At 38.2% G+C, this 22782-nt stretch overlaps 2 protein-coding genes across 2 annotated transcripts; both read right to left on the bottom strand.

The window, feature by feature from the left end:
* Positions 1-2111: 2111 nt before the first annotated feature.
* Positions 2112-10522, bottom strand: LOC111188718 (macrophage mannose receptor 1-like). The gene is made up of 5 exons (XM_022662472.2): positions 9256-10522; positions 8874-8912; positions 8573-8787; positions 4765-4930; positions 2112-2726 (listed from the first exon to the last, which is right to left on the bottom strand). Exons 2-5 carry the CDS (start codon positions 8908-8910, stop codon positions 2365-2367), a joined length of 780 nt encoding a protein of 259 aa, XP_022518193.2. The 5' UTR covers positions 8911-8912; positions 9256-10522; the 3' UTR covers positions 2112-2364.
* A 1114-nt stretch (positions 10523-11636) lies between these two features.
* LOC107197396 (lithostathine-1-alpha-like) lies at positions 11637-14577 on the bottom strand. The gene is made up of 3 exons (XM_049482894.1): positions 14412-14577; positions 13856-14222; positions 11637-11872 (listed from the first exon to the last, which is right to left on the bottom strand). Exon 2 carries the CDS (start codon positions 14212-14214, stop codon positions 13861-13863), a length of 354 nt encoding a protein of 117 aa, XP_049338851.1. The 5' UTR covers positions 14215-14222; positions 14412-14577; the 3' UTR covers positions 11637-11872; positions 13856-13860.
* Between the last annotated feature and the right edge of the window lie 8205 nt (positions 14578-22782).

The following is a 22782-nucleotide window of genomic DNA, read 5'->3' as shown; positions in this document are numbered from 1 at the left end:
GCATAAAGAGAATTAATATTCTCGTAAATGAACAAAGAAGCAGATTTCTGTTTTTATGCACCAAAGATTGCCAATAGACATTTGTTCATTAAAATCTTTTTTTTTTACATTAACTTTTTTATATGAATCAACACTTTATAAATATTATGTTTTCTGTTATTTGTTTTTGTATGATTTTAATACTAATCTGTACTTATTAATTTTATTTTATTTTATGAAAATAAAAAAATATTTTTATTTTATTTAAACAATGTCTCCAGCAAATTTAAAGGCTAAAAGTTATGGTAAAGTTCAACACAGCACACACAGAGAGGTAAGATTATTTGAAGGTGAATAAATCTACAAATACAAAACCTTAAAAACATAATTATGGTATTTAAATTGCAATATTAAATCATGTTAATTGAAGAACATGAAGAACGTGAGGATATGAGCTATAGTTTACAGTGCTTAAAATAAATTTCTTACTTGCTGTTGCTTGAGAAGATGATGTGCTATCTTGTCTCTTCTTCAGGGTGTGTAATGACAAGATACTGCATGGCTCTTTATCCAATTTGCACATCTTTTTGATGTTCATTTGCATGGTCTGGATGCAAATGAAAAAACACCAGAAGTTGCAGAAGTACACAAGTATCTAAAATACTTCTGTTGAAGTATGATTTACATTTTACCTTTAAGTATAAAGAGTATAAAAGGACACAATCAACAATGTAAGCATAAAGGTCAAATGTATTTCTTTAAAAATGGGCTAATTTTAATTTATTTTTTTTCTAATTGTTTTTTGAGTTACATAGGAACACAACCCTGATACTGACTGCAAATAATGATTTATACTATAACTGCAGCATCATCTGCAAAATTATACACACATTTTACCCGGTTTTGTAGTGCAAAAAATAAAATGAACATATTTAAAAAATACTGAGATCATAGGAGTGTTAATATACTGTGTTCCTTTTATTGTGTTGTACTGTTTCTGATTTTCCTACTGCTTTGCCTGTCCTTCACTTTTTTAATCTTGTCTTTACACCAGGTTACTCCCCTCCTATCCTGTGTCTGTGGATCCTCTCTCTTACCTAGTCCTATGTTTTGCATTCTTATTAATTTAACTTAATTCAAAATTTGTTCAAAACTTTCTACACAGGTTTTTACACAGGTATTTACAGGGGTTGAAGTCTGAAGTCTGACACACGCACCTCAGCGAGTTTACACGCTCACACGCCACACATGGTATTTCTCACGCTTGCCAATCCATTGGCTGCATATTATAATGTACTCTCGTTAAGCCAATCAGAATACTGATCGCTCTGTTGTTAGGCAGACCTAGTCAAAGAGGGTGGAGTTTCAGCCAGAGTGTCAGGCGCGAAGAACTGTCCGATTCGAAAGCTCTGAAACACGTCGGTGAACAACTGAAAAAGAACTGCGGACTCCAACCCCCCCCCCCCCCCCTTTGTTCAACAAAGTGCACCCCACCACAAACCCCACCCCCCCAATCTCACACACACCAAACTTCAAAACTTGAGAGCCCTGTACACTTTGCTCACAAAACATTCTATCAGTACTATCAAATCCTCAAATTTTTAAAAGAACAATGCAGAAGAAGACCATTCTTAAAGTTCCGCAACATCAGAATAACCTACTAGATACTTTATCGTATCTATTTAGGACTCAGATATAGTCTTATTCTTTACAATTAGATTGAACTGATTACTCACCACAACTGCTTTCAATTTAGTACAGTAACTCAATTTGGTACATTAATATGAAGGCTAAATAGTTGAGTCAAGGTTTAAAGTATTAGAAAGAATTAGTAAACAGGCCTTACAAGTGTTGAGATTTCATAACAGTTTATTCTTTCAGCTATTGCAATAAAAGAACAGTGACAGGAAATCCCTGAATTACAAGATAAAATAATTAACCTGCCTAGATTTTGCACCAGTAAAATCTAATGTCAGCTTACCACCAAGAAGAACCAACCACATCCAACAGGATTAACTGTGGACGCTGAAAGAGGAAGCTGTCTGAAAGGGATGTTCGGGTGCTAACCCGGATTGTATCCAAAAAACATAACGGCTGATCAAATCACGGCAGAATTCAATGTGCACCTCAACTCTCCTGTTTCCACCAGAACTGTCCATTGCCACAATAAATTATCGTGCTCTAAAACCAGGTGTTTCAGTTTTATTGTCCAACCCCTGTACAAGACTTGTACATCAGATATGGATTCTTATCAAATAGTTTAAGTAGTTAAGGTTAAGGGTTTACTGGTAGAATTGTAATTTTTCATGTAAAGTTTTGAACAATGTTCGTCTATGACTCTAACTCTGCATAGCTGTTGACACAAATGTAAACATTAGATCTGTTCTAGTTGGTGGAACAGATGAAGTTGAGGTTCTTGTACTCAAGCAGACTGATCCACTTCATACTTCCAGTCTGAACACCTCCTGTTCTTTCTCCTTTACTGCAGTCCTCCACTCCTGTTCCATTTCCTGGAGCCCAGTTCTGGTAGCAGATGGAGTTTCCACTCACCCAGAACCAGAACCCCATGGTGCAGGTGTGACGCAGACCCACCCACACATTATCAGTGGAGGCATTTTTAGCAATAATCTCCACCCAGTTCTGAACTGTTTCATTCTCAACAGAGACCAGGTCCACATGATTCTTTCTGCAGTATCTCAGAGCTTCTCTCCACGTCTTGTTCTGTTTAATCAGGACGAGTGGAATCTCTGCAGGAGAACATTGATCAAATATTAAAAGTGACTAAATCAAAGATGTACCTGATGTACTGAATTTACCACATACAGGGGTTGGACAATGAAACTGAAACACCTGGTTTTAGACCACAATAATTGATTGTGGTGACGGACACCACCATCGTCCCCGTGCCGAAGAAGTCCACAGTGTCCTGCCTCAATGACTACCCGTTGCACTTACACCCATCATCATGAAGTGGTTCGAGAGGCTAGTCATGAGGAACATCAAGACACAACTGCCCTCTTCACTGGACCCCCTGCAGTTTGCGTATCGTCCCAATCGCTCCACGGACGATGCCATCACCACCACCCTTCATCTCTCCCTCACCCACCTGGAGAAGAAGGACACTTACGTCAGAATGCTGTTCATAGAATTCAGTTCAGCATTCAACACCATCATCCCACAGAACCTCATCAGGAAGCTAAGCTCGCTCGGCCTCAACACCCCCCTCTGCAACTGGATCCTGGACTTTCTGACGGGGAGACCCCAGTCAGTCCGGTTCGGGGGCAGCACCTCCAGCACCATCACACTGAACACGGGGGCCCCCCAGGGCAGTTTGTTAAGAGCACCAAGTTCCTTGGTGTCCACTTAGCAGATAACCTCACCTGGACCCTGAACACCAGCTCTACAGCCAAGAAGGCCCAGCAGCGTCTCTACTTCCTCCGGAAGCTGAGAAAGGCCCGTCTCCCTCCACCCATCCTCACACTCTTCTATAGAGGGACCATTGAGAGCATCCTGAGCAGCTGCATCACTGCCTGGTTTGGGACCTGCACCGTCTCTGACCGCAAGACCCTCCAGCGTATTGTGAGGACAGCTGAAAGGATCATCAGCATCTCTCTCCCCTCCATCACGGACATTTACACCACTCGCAGCATCCGCAAAGCAACCAGCATTGTGAATGACCCCACCCATCCCTCACACGAACTGTTCTCCCTCCTGCCTTCGGGAAGAAGGTACCGCAGCATCCGGTCCAGCACGACCAGATTCTGCAACAGCTTCTACCCCCAAGCCATCAGACTCCTCAACTGCAGAGACTGAATTGATTTCTTTTCTGTACTGTCACTCTACCCTACTTACCCCAGAAAATGAAAGCACTAAAAAACCCTACTACCTCACTGGACTCTATTGCACACTGCGTAATAGAGGTAATTACTACCTCACTGGTCTTTTTTTGCACACTGCATAATTTGCACACTGTTTTGATATTTATTTTTCTTTGTCTGTATTGTGTTGTTTTGTTTGTCTGCACTTTTTGTACTGTTGCACTTTTTGTTCTGTCTACACTGTGTTTATGTGCACCATGGTCCCTGGAGGAACGTTGTTTCGTTTCACTGTGTACTCTGTATATAGCTGAAATGACAATAAAAACCACTTTGACTTTGACAGTTCTGGTGGAAACAGGAGAGTTGAGGTGCTGATTGAATTCTGCCGTAATTTAGGCAGCCGTGGTTTTATGTTTTTTGGATACAATCCGGGTTAGCACCCGAACATCCCTTTCAGACAGCTTCCTCTTACAGCATCCACAGTTAATCCTTTTGAATGTGGTTGGTCCTTCTTGGTGGTATGCTGACATTACCCTGGATACCGAACATCCCTTTCAGACAGCTTCCTCTTACAGCATCCACAGTTAATCCTTTTGAATGTGGTTGGTCCTTCTTGGTGGTATGCTGACATTACCCTGGATACCGTGGCTCTTGATGCATCACAAAGACTTGCTGTCTTGGTCACAGATGCTCCAGCAAGACGTGCACCAACAATTTGTCCTCTTTTGAACTCTGTTATGTCACCCATAATGTTGTGTGCATTGCAATATTTTGAGCAAAACTAAATATTTTGTGCTCTTACCCTGCTAATTAAACCTTCACACTCTGCTCTTACTGGTGCAATGTGCAATTAATGAAGATTGGCCATCAGGCTGCTCCAATTTAGCCATGAAACCTCCCACACTAAAATGATGACAGGTGTTTCAGTTTCATTGTCCAACCCCTGTATTTATCTCATGTTACTCACCATCATAGCAGACAAATGCATCTGGCCAATGGCAGGACACATCATTCCACTGGAATCCATATTCACTCCATAACTGCACGCAGCTATCACCCACAGGGTTGCTTGGTTGTCCAGGGTACCAGTTTCTGTATGAAGAGTTCCCCCTCCCATCTGACCAGATCCAGTTCTGTAGACACATTAATACCAGATCAGATCACTGACCTCAATTTAGAGGCTTGTCAGAGATATCAGAGTATAGTTACAGGTGCGAAAATGTCTACCACTCAAGAGATGTAAAGCAGGTGTCAGTATTACTAAAGGTTTACTGATTTCTAAATTGTATTTCTGAGTAAAATGAAGATTAACACAAGTATTTTACATTTTCACTACAGTATAAAAAGGCAGTGCCATGCAAGTGTGAGGGATTCATATGCAGGTCTTTATTAAACACAGAAAATGAGCAGCTATGGGGAAAAGTTGATTCTATTTGTGGTCCATTGATCAACAGTTTTATTTAGTTGAATTTTTACCAAGAGCACCACGAGTATAAAAGAGTCAGGCTTTTTTTAGACGTTTTCTAAATTTGTCTCTTACAGTGCTTCCAGAATCTGGTCCTGGAGCCTCCTGCCCTGCATTTTTATTGCTTTCCCTCTTCCCAACACACCTGATTCAACTAATGATTTTCTTAATAAGCCTTAATAAGATTAAGTGTATGGTGGTGCCCCATTTTAGGATTCATCCAGAGCCATCCTTATGAAATACACAATCAGAAGTGTTGTCACCCTGAGAGAGGAAAGGGAGGAGCTAAGAGCATGGTAGAGAAGGGGGCTCAAGCTGCAGTGTATGGTGGTGCTCCATTTTAGGATTCATCCAGAGCCATCCTTATGAAATATAAGGTAAAAATTTTCTAAATTTGTCTCTTACAGTGCTTCCAGAATCTGGTCCTGGAGCCTCCTGCCCTGCATTTTTATTGCTTTCCCTCTTCCCAACACACCTGATTCAACTAATGATTTTCTTAATAAGCCATTTCAGTGCTCTTTATTTCTTTAATACTTTTAACTATTTACTTATTCTATTTATTGTTTATTGTACCTTCTTTCGTAATGTAGTGTTTGTCAATAGTCTGTGAAATACAAAATAAAAGTGATTCTGATTTAAGAGCTTCTGGCAGTGTCCTAAAAGCAGAGAAACCACTATAATGTGCAGGTCAGTGGACTCCAGGACCAGGTTTGGGAAACACTATTCTTGTGTATTGTTAGCATATATATAGACACTATTAAGGGTATTGCAAACTGGTGTGAGGGGTAATGGGTAATAATCAGGGAAAGGTGTTGGTGTTGGTGAGGTTGGGTGTTAAAGGTCACAAATTTCTTCCTAGAACAATGATCTTTAATCCTGGTCCTGGTGAATTATAAAGACTCAACTGCCAAACTGGGCTTGATGATGAGCCGATTAGTTAAATCAAGCCATGAATTTGCAGGGCAGGGGGTTCCAGGGCCAAAATTTAGGAACCTTGTCCTAGAGGCTTCCCCAGAAGTCAAAATACCCCAACAACAAGGCCAGCCCATAAGCCTAGGGGTCAGCCAATTGGGATAAGCACATTGGAAGTCAGTGATGTGTCAGGGATATGCAGGCAGGAAGACGTGGAGGCAGACAACAGGGGTTAGTGCAAAGACTGACAAAACTTAGACTGAAACTCTAGGGCTATATATACACAGGAAACATACACATGAACGTAAATACACCTGGGGAAACAGGTAACGAGGGGGCGGAGCTACAAATTAGTAACACATGAATGGAAAATTACTGGGGAACACACAAAGAGAAGAGAACACAGGCAAAACATACCGAGAAACATGAGAACAGACAGGAAACAGGGCAAGGACACGACATGATGATTAATGAGTCAAGATTTTTTGCCACCCATCCCTCCCATACCACTATATACAGTACTGTGCATAGGTTTTAGGCACCAAAGTAAAACATACTAATTTATTTATCTCAGTAATATGAGTGTTTTTGCCTGAAAAAAGCACCACATATGATTTATACAGGTGCAAATAAACATAAATACAGTAAAACGTAAGAAGGAATTCTAGTTTTTAACTATAAGTATGTTTTATATCCTGTGAGCCTGAAGCTGAAGAACAAAGTGTAGAGATTCCAGATTTCTCCTGGATGTTCCTCAGCCAGCATGTGTATATTATTATGTTCAGTTCCGTCAGCAGCTCACCTGATTTACCACATTTACCAGTAATTTACCGAACCAGGTGTTGATTAATATGATTAGAACTAAAAATAACTCAGATGAGGAGAGATTAGGAGATGTTGTTCTAAGTCACCAAATATGCTTTTTGTAAAATTGCTGTTTGTATTTATTGAAATGCTGATTTCATGTGTTTTACTGAGATAATAAACACTTACTGCACAGATAAGAAGCTTTTTTTTGCTGAAAAAAATCCCACAGGTGCTTAAAACATTTGCACAATACTGTACATCAGGCAAACATGCAGCTTCCAGGAGCCTCACAATGACCTGACACTATACACATAGTCACAACCAATAGAAGAAATGGATCTGCAGGAAACTGGGGAACAAAATCGGGAGAAACGACAGATTTTAGCTAGGAAACATAAAATGTGTGAGAATTTTTGTGAACTGAGCTTATTTGAAGGAAGATGTAAGTGGGAATCTTGAGTGTCTTGAGTCTATACCATTATAAATGTAGCCAGGTGGTGAATTGAGTACACACCTTTAAAATGTGTGTCTGTAACTTTAAGAAACACAATCAGAAGTGTTGTCACCCTGAGAGAGGAAAGGGAGGAGCTAAGAGCATGGTAGAGAAGGGGACTCAAGCTGCAGTGTATGGTGGTGCTCCATTTTAGGATTCATCCAGAGCCATCCTTATGAAATATAAGGTAAAAATCAGGAAATACTGAACAATATAAGGTTTAGTTGGCCTATAACAGTAGTAGATGCCTATATTGCCTTTCTAAACATGTATTTTGGATGAATCACAACCAGATGCGGGCAGATGGCATTGTTTCTGTAGGGTAGTGTGCTCCTCGTGGTCAAGCCTTGTATTTTTCTGGGTTACAGTCTTGTTGAGTAAAGCTGAGTAAATCGAGGTGAGCTTAAAAACAAATATAAAAAGAGCTCTGTTAATGGTATTAATGTGATTTATCTATTTTCTGTAATTAGTGCCACTACCAAATACTGTACTGTGTTCTAAGCTAGGGTTTTACAGTGTATTCATTTTATTTTTGTTATTTTGAGTACAATTGAGTACAAGCTCTGATAAAAGTCTATAAATCTGTACACTGCAGTTGCAGTAAGTCAAAGATAGGTGGTGCAGTGTTGTTGTGCATTGAGACTAATATTTCTGCTCAGCAAGTGCTGATTGTCTTTATTTTGCTTTTATTTCATATTTGAGGCTCATTGTCTGTAAGAAGCCAGTGATTTATTGTTGTTTGTTTATTTCCTATTGTTTTATAATTCATATACATTTTATATTCAATATTTCATAAAAATCCCTAGAGTGGGATCTATCAGAATAAAACACCCGAAAAAGTATTTTGTCATTTGGTGTGCGTCCTTTCCCCGGTGACATAAAGTACCCTCTAGCCTTTGGAAAATGGAGGGGTGGATGTAAGACAGTGCTAACACCTTGTGAACAGAGACATTTCTGACTCTTTTAGGTTTATTTTAGGTGCCATTGTGCCAGATAGAAGAAGCTTTACATTTACCAAACACACCTGATCAGATCTTCTATACAGGAGGATTAGACACTTGCATGTTTGTATCTGTGTTTGTATATATAACTGCTTACAATGATGCTCAGTCCAGGTTGCTGTCTCACTCCGATCCAGAAATGGCCTGTTTTACCGTTGAGAGCAGCTTTTACAGCATCCATTTCCTCCTGGTTCTCAGTGGTTGCCAAGTCAGTGAAGCTCTCTCTGCAGTATTTCTGAGCTTCAGTCCAGTTCAATTTGTAGTTCACCACATAAAACTGAGGAGTTCCACAGAAGGAGAGAGTCCACAGAGCTGTAGGGGTTAAAATCTCTCATCAGCATGGCAGTACAGTAATGAAGCAGCAGAGAGTTTTACACATGATCATGAACTCCACTGACCTGAGAACAGCAGGAGACAATGCAGTGCTGACCTCATGACTGTGGAGAGAGAGAGAAATAGACAGTGGGAGAACGGAGGTGTGCTATTCTTCAAAGGTAAGAACTTTTTATCATGTTTTACTACAACAAAAGTCCATTTTACACCAGAATTCTCCATTAATTTTGTGTTGTGTTTAAACCCCATCCACTAGATAGCAATGTTGTTGTCAGATGCTAAAATAAAAAAAAATTATGTTCACAATCAATTGCCTTGCTTACAGTTTTGTAGTAGTATTAAATCATATCATCAATATCTTACCAACACACAGCCTTACACTACAGAATGTTCAAATTCCTGTAAAAGCACTGTAAACAGCAGTAGAATTGATTTAGAGTTTCTTACCTCACCTAGTGCGTCTCTTCTGATAGGTTGTGTGCGGCAAGATAAGATACTGTACATCTCTGCGGTCATTGAGTCAATGATGATCATTTGCATGGCGTGAATAAATGCAAATGAACAAACACACAGGAACACAACAGCTGCACACATGGCATAGAGGACACATTGTTTTAAATCATGGGGAAAAATCAATATCTATTAAATACATTCATTGTTCTGAAACATTGACATAAATATACTAACTATTCTCCAACTTTAACTATAAAGTTCTTTTATTCTTATTATTTTTTACTTTAAAAGACGTTGTCTTGGCTTGGATTAATCTCAATCTTAATTGGGTTTGTTTTTTAGGATGTTTAGGATTTTTGTATTAATTGCAGGAAGTCAAAGCATTCTATTGTCATCCATTAAACAATTAAAATAAAGAAAAAGAAGCATGGCAAAAAGGAAAAATTGAGGTGCAGTGGATACATGGTTAGGTACATGGTCCGGACTTTTAGTTTCAATTGCTTAAATGCTATTCTTATCTTTTTCTTTATTCCATCTTTTTTTTATTCTGTTTTTCTTTTTGTTTCTCATTTTCCTACTGATTTGTTTTTCCGTCACCTTTTTGATCTTCAAGCCTTCCATTCAAGTTCCTCCCATCTTATTCTGAGCCTCCTGATCCTCCCTCTTATCCAGTTTTATGTGTTTGTTTCTAATCAATTCCAATTTTAAAAGTTTAACTTGCATTTAAAATGATATTCAACTTATTTTTATTCAATTTTAGATACAAAGCTTAGTTAATATATATTTAAAAAACAGTAGATTCAGTAACGTATCAGAGTTTTAATTTAAATACTTTGTAGAGAGCTTTTTGCCATTATATCTGCTGGACTTGTTGGACTTTCAGACCAGAAAAAGGGAAGTTTAACCCATTATTTGGGGCAGATCCTCTCAGGATCAGTCAAATCAGTTGGCAATTATCTGTGCACTGCCATCTTCAGGTTTCTTCACTGATGGGGTTTAAGTATGAGCTTTGTTGTCCATGTAAATATATTCACTGGAGAGTCTCTAAGAGCCTCTCCAGTGCTGTTTTGGCTGTAAGCTTTGGGTCATTGCCATGTTTAACCCTTTCTAATTCGCAACATGGGTCAAAAATGCAACTTCGTGTATAGCTGAGAGTTTCTATAGTATATTTAAGCAACAAATGAATTCAGACATTCAGAATTTAGGATATTTCTCAATTAACATGTTTTTGATCATCATACATCCTTATTTTATTTTAACCTTACCTACTTTTTGAATAAATGCCCTTATTTGTGTCTCTAATGCACACAAGGGTCAAAATTGACCCGCATTCATTTTATATGTAACTTTATGTATGGCTGAGTGTTTCTATGATATATCTTAGCAATAAATTAATTCAGTCTTTCAGTATACGATGTATTCCTCAATTAACTTATTTTTGATCATCATACACCCTTATTATACTTGTACCTTACCTACTTTTTGAATAAATGCCCTTTTTTGTGTCCCACCCTCTCTAATGCACACATGGGCCAAAATTGACCCGCATTCATTTACTATATACCTTTTTGTGTAGCTGAGAGTTTCTATGATCCATCTTAGCAATAAATTAATTCAATCTATCAGTATACAATGTATTCCTAAGTGAACTTGTCACGGATGACCCAGGCAGGGAGACAAGGAAAGCGGACACAAGTGCAGGTAAGAACAAAAGGAAATATTTAATAAATAAATAACAAAGATAAACAAAGAAACAAGTAAACACGTAACAAAGATAATAAACCAAAATAAACGAGGGAGACTAGAGAACATAAACAAACTAGAGATAATAATAATGATAAACAAACAGGGAATATATATATAAGGAGCAAAACTAGAAAATAAACACAAAGCAGGGTATATACAAGAGAATAACAAGGGAAACTAGAAATAAACAGGACTAGGAAGACTAAACTGAGCAGGGCAATAAACAGGGAAAATAACAAGGAACAGAGGCTATGAAAAACGGAGAAACTACGAAGCACAGAAACACAAAACAACAGGGGAGGGTGCAAAGACCGACGGAGGACAAGGTGGCAGAGGAGGGCTATTTATAGTAACACAAACACACTAGAATTGGAAACACCTGGGGAAGGGGCGGAGCTACAAATGAGACACAGGTGGAAAAGTACTGAGACACAGGGGAGCACAGGTCACGTGGGGAAGACACACAGACACGAGACGAGACCAGGATGTGACAGAACTAGGTTTGATCATCATGCATCATTTTTTTATTTTTACGTTACCTACTTTTAAAAATGAGCCCTTTTTGTACCACTTATTCAAAAAATTAACAATGATAAAATAAAATAAGGATGTACTATAATAAAAAAAAAACAAATTAATTGAGGAATACATTAAATATTGAATGATTAAATTAATTTATTGCAAAGATATAGAAAATTAAAACTCATCTGGGTCATTTTTGAGGTGAAGCGTCCCTCCAGTCACTCTGAGAAGATTTTCTTCAGGGATTTGTCTGTAATCCGTCATTCCTTGATTGTTCTCAGTCTGCTTGTCCCTGATGCTGAGAAGTACCCATATAGCATGATACTACCACCAACATGTTTTACTGTAGGGATGATATTAGGATTAGCAACCAACAGACTTAATTTTTAATGCATCCATATTTTTAACTGATGATTGGCAACTCTAGATGCATTAACCAACTGAATTAGGATGGTAAATTAAATCTTAATAGTCACTTCAGTCACTTAAGTACAGCAATACAATAAAGCTCCAGCAGGGGACACTTTTAATCTTTGGACAGATGATGGATCAGATGTGTTATCTGAAATCTCACCATGCAAAGCAGCTAGGCTGACTGCAGACTGTTTCTATATTAGTAAAAGAATGGGTCTCTCTCAGGAGCTCAGTGAACTCCAGCACTGTGGTACAGTGATTGGATGCAGCTCCTGTGCAACAACAAGTCCAGTGGTGAAATTTCACTACTCACTACTAAATATTCCACAGCCAACTGTCAGTGATATTATAACTCAGTGGAAGAGACTGAGAACAACAGCGACTCTGTGCTCTATCAGTGTAAAATAACAGAGCGGGGTCAGCGGATGCTGAGGAGCATAGTGCACCGAGTTCACCAACTTTCTGCAGTCACTACACCAATCACTACACACCTCCAAACTTCATGTAGCTTCAGAGTTCATCATCACTACACACCTCCAAACTTCATGTAGCTTCAGAGTTCATCACTACACACCTTCAAACTTCATGTAGCTTCAGAGTTCATCACTACACACCTCCAAACTTCATGTAGCATCAGAGTTCATCACTACACACCTCCAAACTTCATGTAGCTTCAGAGTTCATCACTACACACCTCCAAACTTCATGTAGCTTCAGAGTTCATCACTACACACCTCCAAACTTCAAGTAGCTTCAGAGTTCATCACTACACACCTCCAAACTTCAAGTAGCTTCAGAGTTCATCACTACACACCTCCAAACTTCAAGTAGCTTCAGAGTTCATCACTACACACCTTCAAACTTCATGTAGCTTCAAAGTTCATCACTACACACCTCCAAACTTCATGTAGCTTCAGAGTTCATCACTACACACCTCCAAACTTCATGTAGCTTCAGATTATATCACATGCAGGAATACTTTTGGTAATATATCACATTATGATACATTATTATCAAGGGGAAATACTTTAGATAAATGAGACATTAAGATGATTTAATATGCAGAACAATAGAATAATATTAAGTGTTAAGATTTTACACCAGTTTTGAGTAATTACAGCAAACAAACAGTAATCTACTGTCTATCAATCACAAATGTATATGATTAATCACACCAGCTAAGCAATTAATGTGCAAGAAGTCAAGAGAAGAAATCTTAAGATTAATAAAAGTTTAAAGATTAAAAAGTTTTAGGCTATTCACATTCACTATAGACACAGTCTCTCTAGACTGTAAGAGTTTTAGAGCAGTAAAATTGACTGTGGGAGGGAAGGCAGGTAGGCGTTCTCTACTGCAGTGCTGTTAGCCAATCAGAGGCGATATGTTTGCATGTATGAATATTCATGAGCAAGAGCCAAATCCTGTCTTTCTTTGAAGACCAGTGATTCACTGATCTAAAGCAGGGCTAAAGAGAAACACCTGGGTTTTTTTCCCACAAAAAACCTCTCACATGACATTCATTCATACTAGTGTCCATAACTAGACATTTTAAAATTAAAGAAAAAAATGATGGAATGAGACCTTTTTAAAGGTTTGAAGGATAGAATCTTCTCGCATGGACTCTCACTATACAGGCTACGGTACCACTTTAAAATAAGACTACCTTTATAAAGGGTTTATAAATGGTTTGCAATTAGTTTATTAATGGTTACTAATTAGGTTGTAAATGCCTTAAAAATAATTAATGATCAGTTATGTGGCTGTGCGTTCACTATTTGGCAAACAACAGGTCTACATACATTTCTACGTATGTGTTATAACTGATTATTAATTAAACCCTTTATGAAGGTAGTCTTATTTTAAAGTGGTACCCAGGCTACTATAGCTGTTGACTAATATTTAAACTGCAGACCTGCTCTAGACGGTGCTGCAGATGAAGTTGAGGGTCTGGGTTTGTGGAAGACTGACCCACTTCCCACTTCCAGACTGAACCGCTCCTGATCTTTCTCCATTACTGCAGTCCTCCACTCCCGTCCCGTTCCCTGGAGCCCAGTTCTGGTAGCAGACGGACTCTCCACTCACCCAGAACCAGAAGCTCAGAGTGCAGGTGTGACGCAGACCCACCCACACATTATCAGTGGAGGCAGGTTTAATAACAAACTCCACCCAGTCCTGAAGTTGCTTTGTTTCGACTGAGACCAGGTCCTCATGATTCTCTCTGCAGTATCTCAGAGCTTCTTTCCACGTCTTCTTCTCTTTAATCAGGATCATCGGGATCTCTGTAAAAAGTTGGGTTTGAAGATGTAACAATCAAACTCATGCTCTGAAGATCTTTTAATGATGTGTTTACCTCTTCATTTCATTACTGCTTATACTGAGCAGGGTAACTGCTCCAAACACAAATATTAAAAAGGTGATAAATTTGAGATCTATCAGATATACTGGATTTATAATCCCATATTACTCACCTTTATAGCAGACAAATGGAATTCGGCAATCGCAGCCTGCATCAGTCCATTCGTAATCATGTTCATTCCATAAATGCACACAGTTATCACCACCCGCACCATTGTCAGGCTGTCCATGTTTCCAGTTACTGTATGAGGAGTTACTCCCATCTGACCAGATCCAGCTCTAGAGACACATTAATACACTGATCAGTGACCTGTTTGACACTGATTCTGATCTGTGATCTATATTCTACTGTGAATACATTTAATAATACATTTTTATTTACATTTTAAATAGGGTCCCATTTTTGGAATTTCATTTACTCAACATTATCTACAATAAAAAAACAATTAGATATGTATTAAATGTTCACATGCTTACTCTTGTGTTCTTCTGTTTAGGGTCCTGTCTCATTCCAATCCAGAATGTGCCAGTTGCCATGTTTACAACAGCTTTTACAGCAGTCATTTCCTCCTGGTTCTCAATGGTTGCCAGATCAGTGTATTTCTCTCTGCAGTATTTCTGAGCTTCAGTCCAGTTCAATTTGTAGTTCTCCACATGAAACTGATGAGTTCCACAGAAGGAGAGAGTCCACAGAGCTGTAGGGGTTAAAATCTCTCATCAGCATGGCAGTACAGTAATGAAGCAGCAGAGAGTTTTACACATGATCATGAACTCCACTGACCTGAGAACAGCAGGAGACAATGCAGTGCTGACCTCATGACTGTGGAGAGAGAGAGAGAGAGAGAGAGAGAGAGAGAGAGTTCTGAAACATTTGATATTTTTCTGTGTTGAAGACATAAGCCAACATTTCAGTATAAAAATGAGAAAAAGATTTATAAACTCTGATTTTACTCAGTTGTTTCATTTGGGGCTCACTTCAAGTGCGTATTCCCCTCTCTAGAGATGCACTGGCATGGTATCGCTAGTTCTCATGTGTGTTTAGTTCTGATGTGTTCTTGTGATAAACATGTTTTGGAGAGCTGTGAGGTGAGTTGGCGATTTCCCACAATGAAAAATTGTGTAATTCGTGATCTTGTGTCTCTGGTCAGTCATGTATATGTAATCTGAAACATCTGAAGGACTAGCAATTACAGCATAATCAGACACATAAGTTTCTACAACAATATATCAACACATGGAAAAAATAGCCTTCTTTTTTTTTTTACTTTATTGAAGTAGAAGTATGAGCCCGGGATTTCTGTAATTCGTGCTCACGGTTTCTGTAATTCGAGTGAACGATTTCTGTAATTCAAGTTAACGATTTCTTTAATTCGTGCTCACGATTTCTGTAATTCGAGTGAACGATTTCTTTAATTCAAGTTAACGATTTCTTTAATTCGTACTCACAATTTCTTTAATTCGTTCGTGCTCACGATTTCTGTAATTCGAGTGAACGATTTCTTTAATTCAAGTTAACGAGTTCTTTAATTCATGCTCACGATTTCTGTAATTCGAGTGAACGATTTCTGTAATTCGAGTGAACCATTTCTTTAATTCAAGTTAATGATTTCTGTAATTCGAACGAACGTTTTTATGCTCACTAATAAGCTCAGAGGGAAAGGATAATTTTTCTCTTTTGATCTGTTACAGGGTGCGGTGAAGATAATCAGTTATCTACATTTATAACCTGCTGATTATTAATGCACTAGTGTTACAGTTAGATGTACAGTACAGTGTGCAGATTGTGCTGTGGTTGTGCAGTCTCCACAGAGCGGGGTTGAGAGTTGACCGCGGCATCGGTTACAAAATATAGACAAATGCAGTCAATTCCTGTCATTTTACTGATGCAGGATAAATGTGTGTAATTAAAACCAGATCAAAACAAAGTTATGATGCAATGTGAAACTGTTTTTTTATTTCTTATTTTCAACAACAATATAACATAAATAAGTATAATTTTATAAATATACAGCTATAAGAATTAGGTCCAAATGTACACTGTAAAAGGAAATAAAGATAATACAAAATTAATGCAATGTGTGACAGTTGTCTGGCTCATAAAAGAGCTGCTTTAAATATTTAACACTATATAAAATCTAAATAGCTGGTCTAAAATACTATAAATACAATGTTTTACGATATTTAGTAAATGGGCATTTCATATAATCATTTGGATCAATTTGATCATTTATTCCAATATGTTTCCTAAAATTATTCTGTTTCTATGTCTGATAAAATGTCCTGAATATCTGCATATTGTCAAATCGCAGTGTCCTGCCCAGAAACATACTACAAGCTTCAAATAAAAAAATATATAATAATTATAAACTTGTTGAAGGTATATTTTCTAAATTATTTTTATACAAATTATTCAAATATAGATTAAATATATCATAAAAGTAATAATGATGACTAGATTTAAGAAGATGTGCATTTCCTTGGAGGCTGGCTGAATGTTATTGAGAAATTAATAAACAGTTCCACATTGCATTATAACTTTGTTTTGATCTGGTTTTAATAACACACATTTATCCTGCATTAGTAAAATATTTGTTTCCTTTATTCATGACTGGAATGGACTTTATTTGTCTATATTGTTGGTAAATAAGCTCCGCGAAGGAGGACTGCGCGCGCGGCAGGTGTCTCGCGGCGGGGGAACTGATGCCGCGGTCAACTCTCCCCCACGCGCTGTGGAGACTCCGCCACCACAGCACAATCTGCACACTGTACTGTACATCTAACTGTAACACTAGTGCATTAATATCAGCAGTTTATAAATGTAGATAACTGATTATCTTCACCACACCCCTGTAACAGATCAAGAGAAAAAAATTATCCTTTCCCTCTGAGCTTATTAGTGCGCATAAAAACGTTCGCGCGAATTACAGAAATCTTTTATTCGAATTAAAGAAAACGTGAGCACTAACTGCTATATCGTTCACTCGATTTTTTTTTATCCACGGCCCCTCCCGGGCTCCGTATAGAATGTCCCTTGAGATAAAAATTATTTAAAATATATATATAAAATAAACCCACACAATATTTTTAATAAAGCAAAGTTTAAAGGGTATAAATTTAGGTACCATCTTCTCATTATAATAAGCAAAGATTACTGGGCTCAAGTTTCAAAGTTTCAAGTTGCAATGTTTCTACAAAATTCTAAACAAAATAAACACACACAATATTGGGCTGTACTTGCTGTTTAAATTAAGTTCAAAAAATGATAATTTTAAGTAGAATCTTCTAATTTTAATGAGCAAAATTTACAGGGCTCACAAATTGTTTTTTACACCAAAGTTTTACACTTATTCAAGGAAGCCAATTAAATTCATTAAGCTGTAATTTGTGTTGAAGGTTATTATAAGGACCATGATGCAGAATAGGAGAAAGCTTTTCTTTCCAGTTCTAAACTAATCTTAATTAATTGGTAATTGGTAGAGCAGAATTCTGTAAGAGCAAGAATCATAGAAACTCTTAAGACGTGAGAGAAAGAAAATGACACAAATAGAATAGGAGTTTACCCAACAGAGCTTTACAAATAAAAATGTACCAGTGTTGCTGTCTCCTCAGGCTTAACCCTTGTGTGGTGTTCGGGTCTGTGGGACCCGTTTTCATTTTTCATCAAATGATACTAAAAAAATATTTTTTCTAACTCAAACTCATTGGCATTGGCTCATTTTTTGTGAGAAACATATATCAAAACACATTTTCGATAAACACACACTGTACACCCCCCCCCCCACCCCCCACCCCCCTCACCACACACACACACACACAAACACACACATTTATATTACATACAGTATGTTTGGCCAAGGGCTAATAAACATTGCTTCATTTGTAAATTTGAAACTAAACAAATTTTCTACTCATATCTTGAGTTTAATTCATTTTCTTTTACATTTTATTAAAAAACTAATAAAAAAAGAGTAGCACTTTTTAAAAGAAATGTAACATAAGAATGGTAAAGGGCAAATATTAACCATGTAAGCTGTTTATATCGCTTGCAATTTAGGTGAAGCAAGCATGTGTAAAGCATTTTAATGTAAAATTGCTTAATTTTGCTGAATTACATACAAGTAACAAAGTAAACGAGTAACAAAAATATGAACACCACACAAGGGTTAACAAAGGCAGAGAGACCAAATCATAAAGAACACAATGATATATGCAAAACTATTTATTGCATATAGCAATCTATATATTCTATATATTCTTCAACAACTGCACCGCAGCCACAGCCCATCTTCCTCAAAACCAATGACTAGATCTTTCAGTTTCGTTCTGACTGGTCCTTAATGGTTTCCCTTTAGAGGCACACAGCCGCTAAACCCACACTCGACCAACAAAGACATCCTAACACCCAACATCTCCACTGGTCTAACTAGTTCAGCATGATCCTGAGGGCAGGCTTTAGCAGAATGTAATAAAACACAATATTTAAATACGAGAAGCATATACTGTACAGCTCGGAAAAAAATTAAGAGACCACTTCAGTTTCTGAATCAGTTTCTCTGTTTTTGCTATTTCTACTTTATTTTTGAGTTTTATTCCATAAACTATAGTTAACATTCATCCCAAATTCCAAATATAAATATTGTAATTTAGAGCATTTATTTGCAGAAAATGAGAAATAGCTGAAAAAACAAAAACGATGCAGAGCTTTCAGACCTCAAATAATACAATATTCATAAAGTTTTAATAGTTCAGAAATCAATATTGTGTTTTAATCACAGTTTTCAGCCATCTTGGCATCATGTTCTCCTCCACCAGTCTTCCACACTGCTTTTGGATAACTTTGGATAACTATGCCTTTACTCCTGGTGCAAAAATTCAAGCAGTTCAGTTTGCAGAGGTTTTTCATTTGGTAAAATGAAAGAAACTCGTCATTTTTAAGTAGTTTCTTATTTTCCAGAGCTGTACTTATTCTGAAGTGAAAATAAACAGCCTTAATTTTCTCAAACGCTTTAAGTACAGTATTTCAGCTTAAAATAATGTTTAAAATAGTTTACTTACCGGTTCCTGATGGAGATGAGTCGAGACGTGTCCTCTGCCGTGCTTGTTCTGGATTTTTAATGAGGAAACTAACACTGCAGCTTTGTGTCCTTATCTGTTTTTCTCATCTATTTTGATCATTTACATGATGTTGCAGAGAACACCATGCAAATAAATTAACAAAAACAAACACACGGGCAGTGTGGGCGTGAAACAAGAGGCACATTGAGCCCCAATCACCATTATTTTAATAAATAAAACATTTGTTGATAGAACAATGGATGAAGGGTTCATCACTACACACCTCCAAACTTCATGTAGCTTCAAAGTTCATCACTACACACCTCCAAACTTCATGTAGCTTCAAAGTTCATCACTACACACCTCCAAACTTCATGTAGCTTCAAAGTTCATCACTACACACCTCCAAACTTCATGTAGCTTCAGAGTTCATCAACACTACACACCTCCAAACTTCATGTAGCTTCAGAGTTCATCACTACACACCTCCAAACATCATGTAGCTTCAAAGTTCATCACTACACACCTCCAAACTTCATGTAGCTTCAGCAGAGTTCATCACTACACACCTCCAAACTTCAAGTAGCTTCAGAGTTCATCACTACACACCTCCAAACTTCACGTAGCTTCAGAGTTCATCACTACACACCTCCAAACATCATGTAGCTTCAAAGTTCATCACTACACACCTCCAAACTTCATGTAGCTTCAGAGTTCATCACTACACACCTCCAAACTTCACGTAGCTTCAGAGTTCATCACTACACACCTCCAAACATCATGTAGCTTCAAAGTTCATCACTACACACCTCCAAACTTCATGTAGCTTCAGCAGAGTTCATCACTACACACCTCCAAACTTCAAGTAGCTTCAGAGTTCATCACTACACACCTCCAAACTTCACGTAGCTTCAGAGTTCATCACTACACACCTCCAAACATCATGTAGCTTCAAAGTTCATCACTACACACCTCCAAACTTCATGTAGCTTCAGCAGAGTTCATCACTACACACCTCCAAACTTCAAGTAGCTTCAGAGTTCATCACTACACACCTCCAAACTTCACGTAGCTTCAGAGTTCATCACTACACACCTCCAAACATCATGTAGCTTCAAAGTTCATCACTACACACCTCCAAACTTCATGTAGCTTCAGAGTTCATCACTACACACCTCCAAACTTCACGTAGCTTCAGAGTTCATCACTACACACCTCCAAACATCATGTAGCTTCAAAGTTCATCACTACACACCTCCAAACTTCATGTAGCTTCAGCAGAGTTCATCACTACACACCTCCAAACTTCAAGTAGCTTCAGAGTTCATCACTACACACCTCCAAACTTCACGTAGCTTCAGAGTTCATCACTACACACCTCCAAACATCATGTAGCTTCAAAGTTCATCACTACACACCTCCAAACTTCATGTAGCTTCAGCAGAGTTCATCACTACACACCTCCAAACTTCAAGTAGCTTCAGAGTTCATCACTACACACCTCCAAACTTCAAGTAGCTTCAGAGTTCATCACTACACACCTCCAAACATCATGTAGCTTCAAAGTTCATCACTACACACCTCCAAACTTCATGTAGCTTCAAAGTTCATCACTACACACCTCCAAACTTCATGTAGCTTCAGAGTTCATCACTACACACCTCCAAACTTCATATAGCTTCAGCAGAGTTCATCACTACACACCTCCAAACTTCATGTAGCTTCAGCAGAGTTCATCACTACACACCTCCAAACTTCATGTAGCTTCAGAGTTCATCATCACTACACACCCCCAAACTTCATGTAGCTTCAGATTAGTTCATCATTACACACCTCCAAACTTTATGTAGCTTCAGTAGAGTTCATAATGTTTGTGATGATAATAAAACACGGGACAAAGTTTTTAGGCAAATAAATATGCTTATATTAGGTTTTTCTTCATTTTTTTTTCCATTTTTTCCACAATTTATCACAGCCAATACACCCAACCCACTAACTAGGACTCCCCCTATCACTAGTGATGCCCCAACACACCAGGAGGGTGAAGACTAACACATGCTTCCTCCGATACATTTGAAGTCAGCCACCGCTTCTTTTCGAGCTGCTGCTGATGCAGTATTGCCGAGCAGCATCACAGCACACTCGGAGGAAAGCGCAGCGACTCGGTTCTGATATATCAGCTCACAGACGCCCTGTGCTGCGTTCATAACCCTAGGAGTGATGTGGGGAGAGAGCGCCATCTACCCACCCGGAGCAGGGCCAATGTGCTCCCTCTGAGCGCCGGCAGCATAATGGCCAACAAAGCTGCATGAGCGGGGGTTCGAACTGGCGACCTCCTGCTCATAGTGGCAGCACTCAGCACTAGGGGTGTGACGTGATCTCGTGGCACGTGGGATCAAACCCGTGTTGTCAGGGTCGCGGTCCCGCTGCTCTGGCTGTTGAATTGGGACGCGGCCGTAAAAAACGCCTTTATAAGGAGATAGGGAGCCCGAAAACGGGCGGAAAAACGAGAATGGGCAAAAACTAAAGTCACACCGAGCGCGCTGGGCGTGCCTAATCATAACACAAGTTAACAATCGGTCCGGACCTTCTCTAACTGGACCATACTGAATTCTAATTAAATACCCCTGATATAGAAGATGCTTCTGCTACGTTTAAGTTGTATGTCTGGCTGCATTTTGGCTCCAGTGGAAACAATAAACGGTAACAGAGTGACCAACAAGACACAAACCATATATAAATACTGTAAGTAAATCCTACACGTAACTGTTTCATAGGCAGCTGTACTAATTCCTTAGCTCTGTACTGTATTTAAAAACATGTTCTGTCTCTGTTTGCACTTCAAGCATAATCTTAATATGACTGGTTATGCTTATGCATAGTTAAATTACAAGAGATTTAGGATAAAAAACACAAACCATAGTCTTAATATGACTGGTTGTGGTTTGCACTTATTGTTTGCACCATATAAGACCTGGAAAAGTTTTATTTTTATTCTTATTTCTATTTCTTATAGAATCAATGTGTGAGAGAAACCAGTCTGTGAATTTCGCATTATATGGTTTTGTCAAATAAAACTCTAATTTTCAATTTTTCATTTTTGACGTTTTCTTTAAAATTTTATTTTTAAATCTCGTCTTGTCTCGTGAACCCAGTATCGTGTCTCGTCTCGTGATATTAGTGTCTTGTCACACCCCTACTCAGCACCCGATGTTAGGTAACTCTTTACACTTTAAATTTAAATTTCCCTTTTGGGGTGGTAATCTGCATTTGCAATTACAAGCTTACAATATTTTTTTTTTCCTAACGTTCCTTTGACAGTTACCATAAAATATTTATTCAGCCATATTCATTTTTCAGGTTTAAGGCATAGCTATATGTTTTTTGTAGGTAGCATATCTATTTTTAAGTTCCCGTGAAATAAATAAT

The sequence above is a fragment of the Astyanax mexicanus genome, chromosome 8, assembly GCF_023375975.1.
Source record: "Astyanax mexicanus isolate ESR-SI-001 chromosome 8, AstMex3_surface, whole genome shotgun sequence".
NCBI classification, from domain to species: domain Eukaryota; kingdom Metazoa; phylum Chordata; class Actinopteri; order Characiformes; family Acestrorhamphidae; genus Astyanax; species Astyanax mexicanus.
Note: the sequence above shows the minus strand (reverse complement) of the source record. Positions and strands in the feature narration are given on the sequence as shown.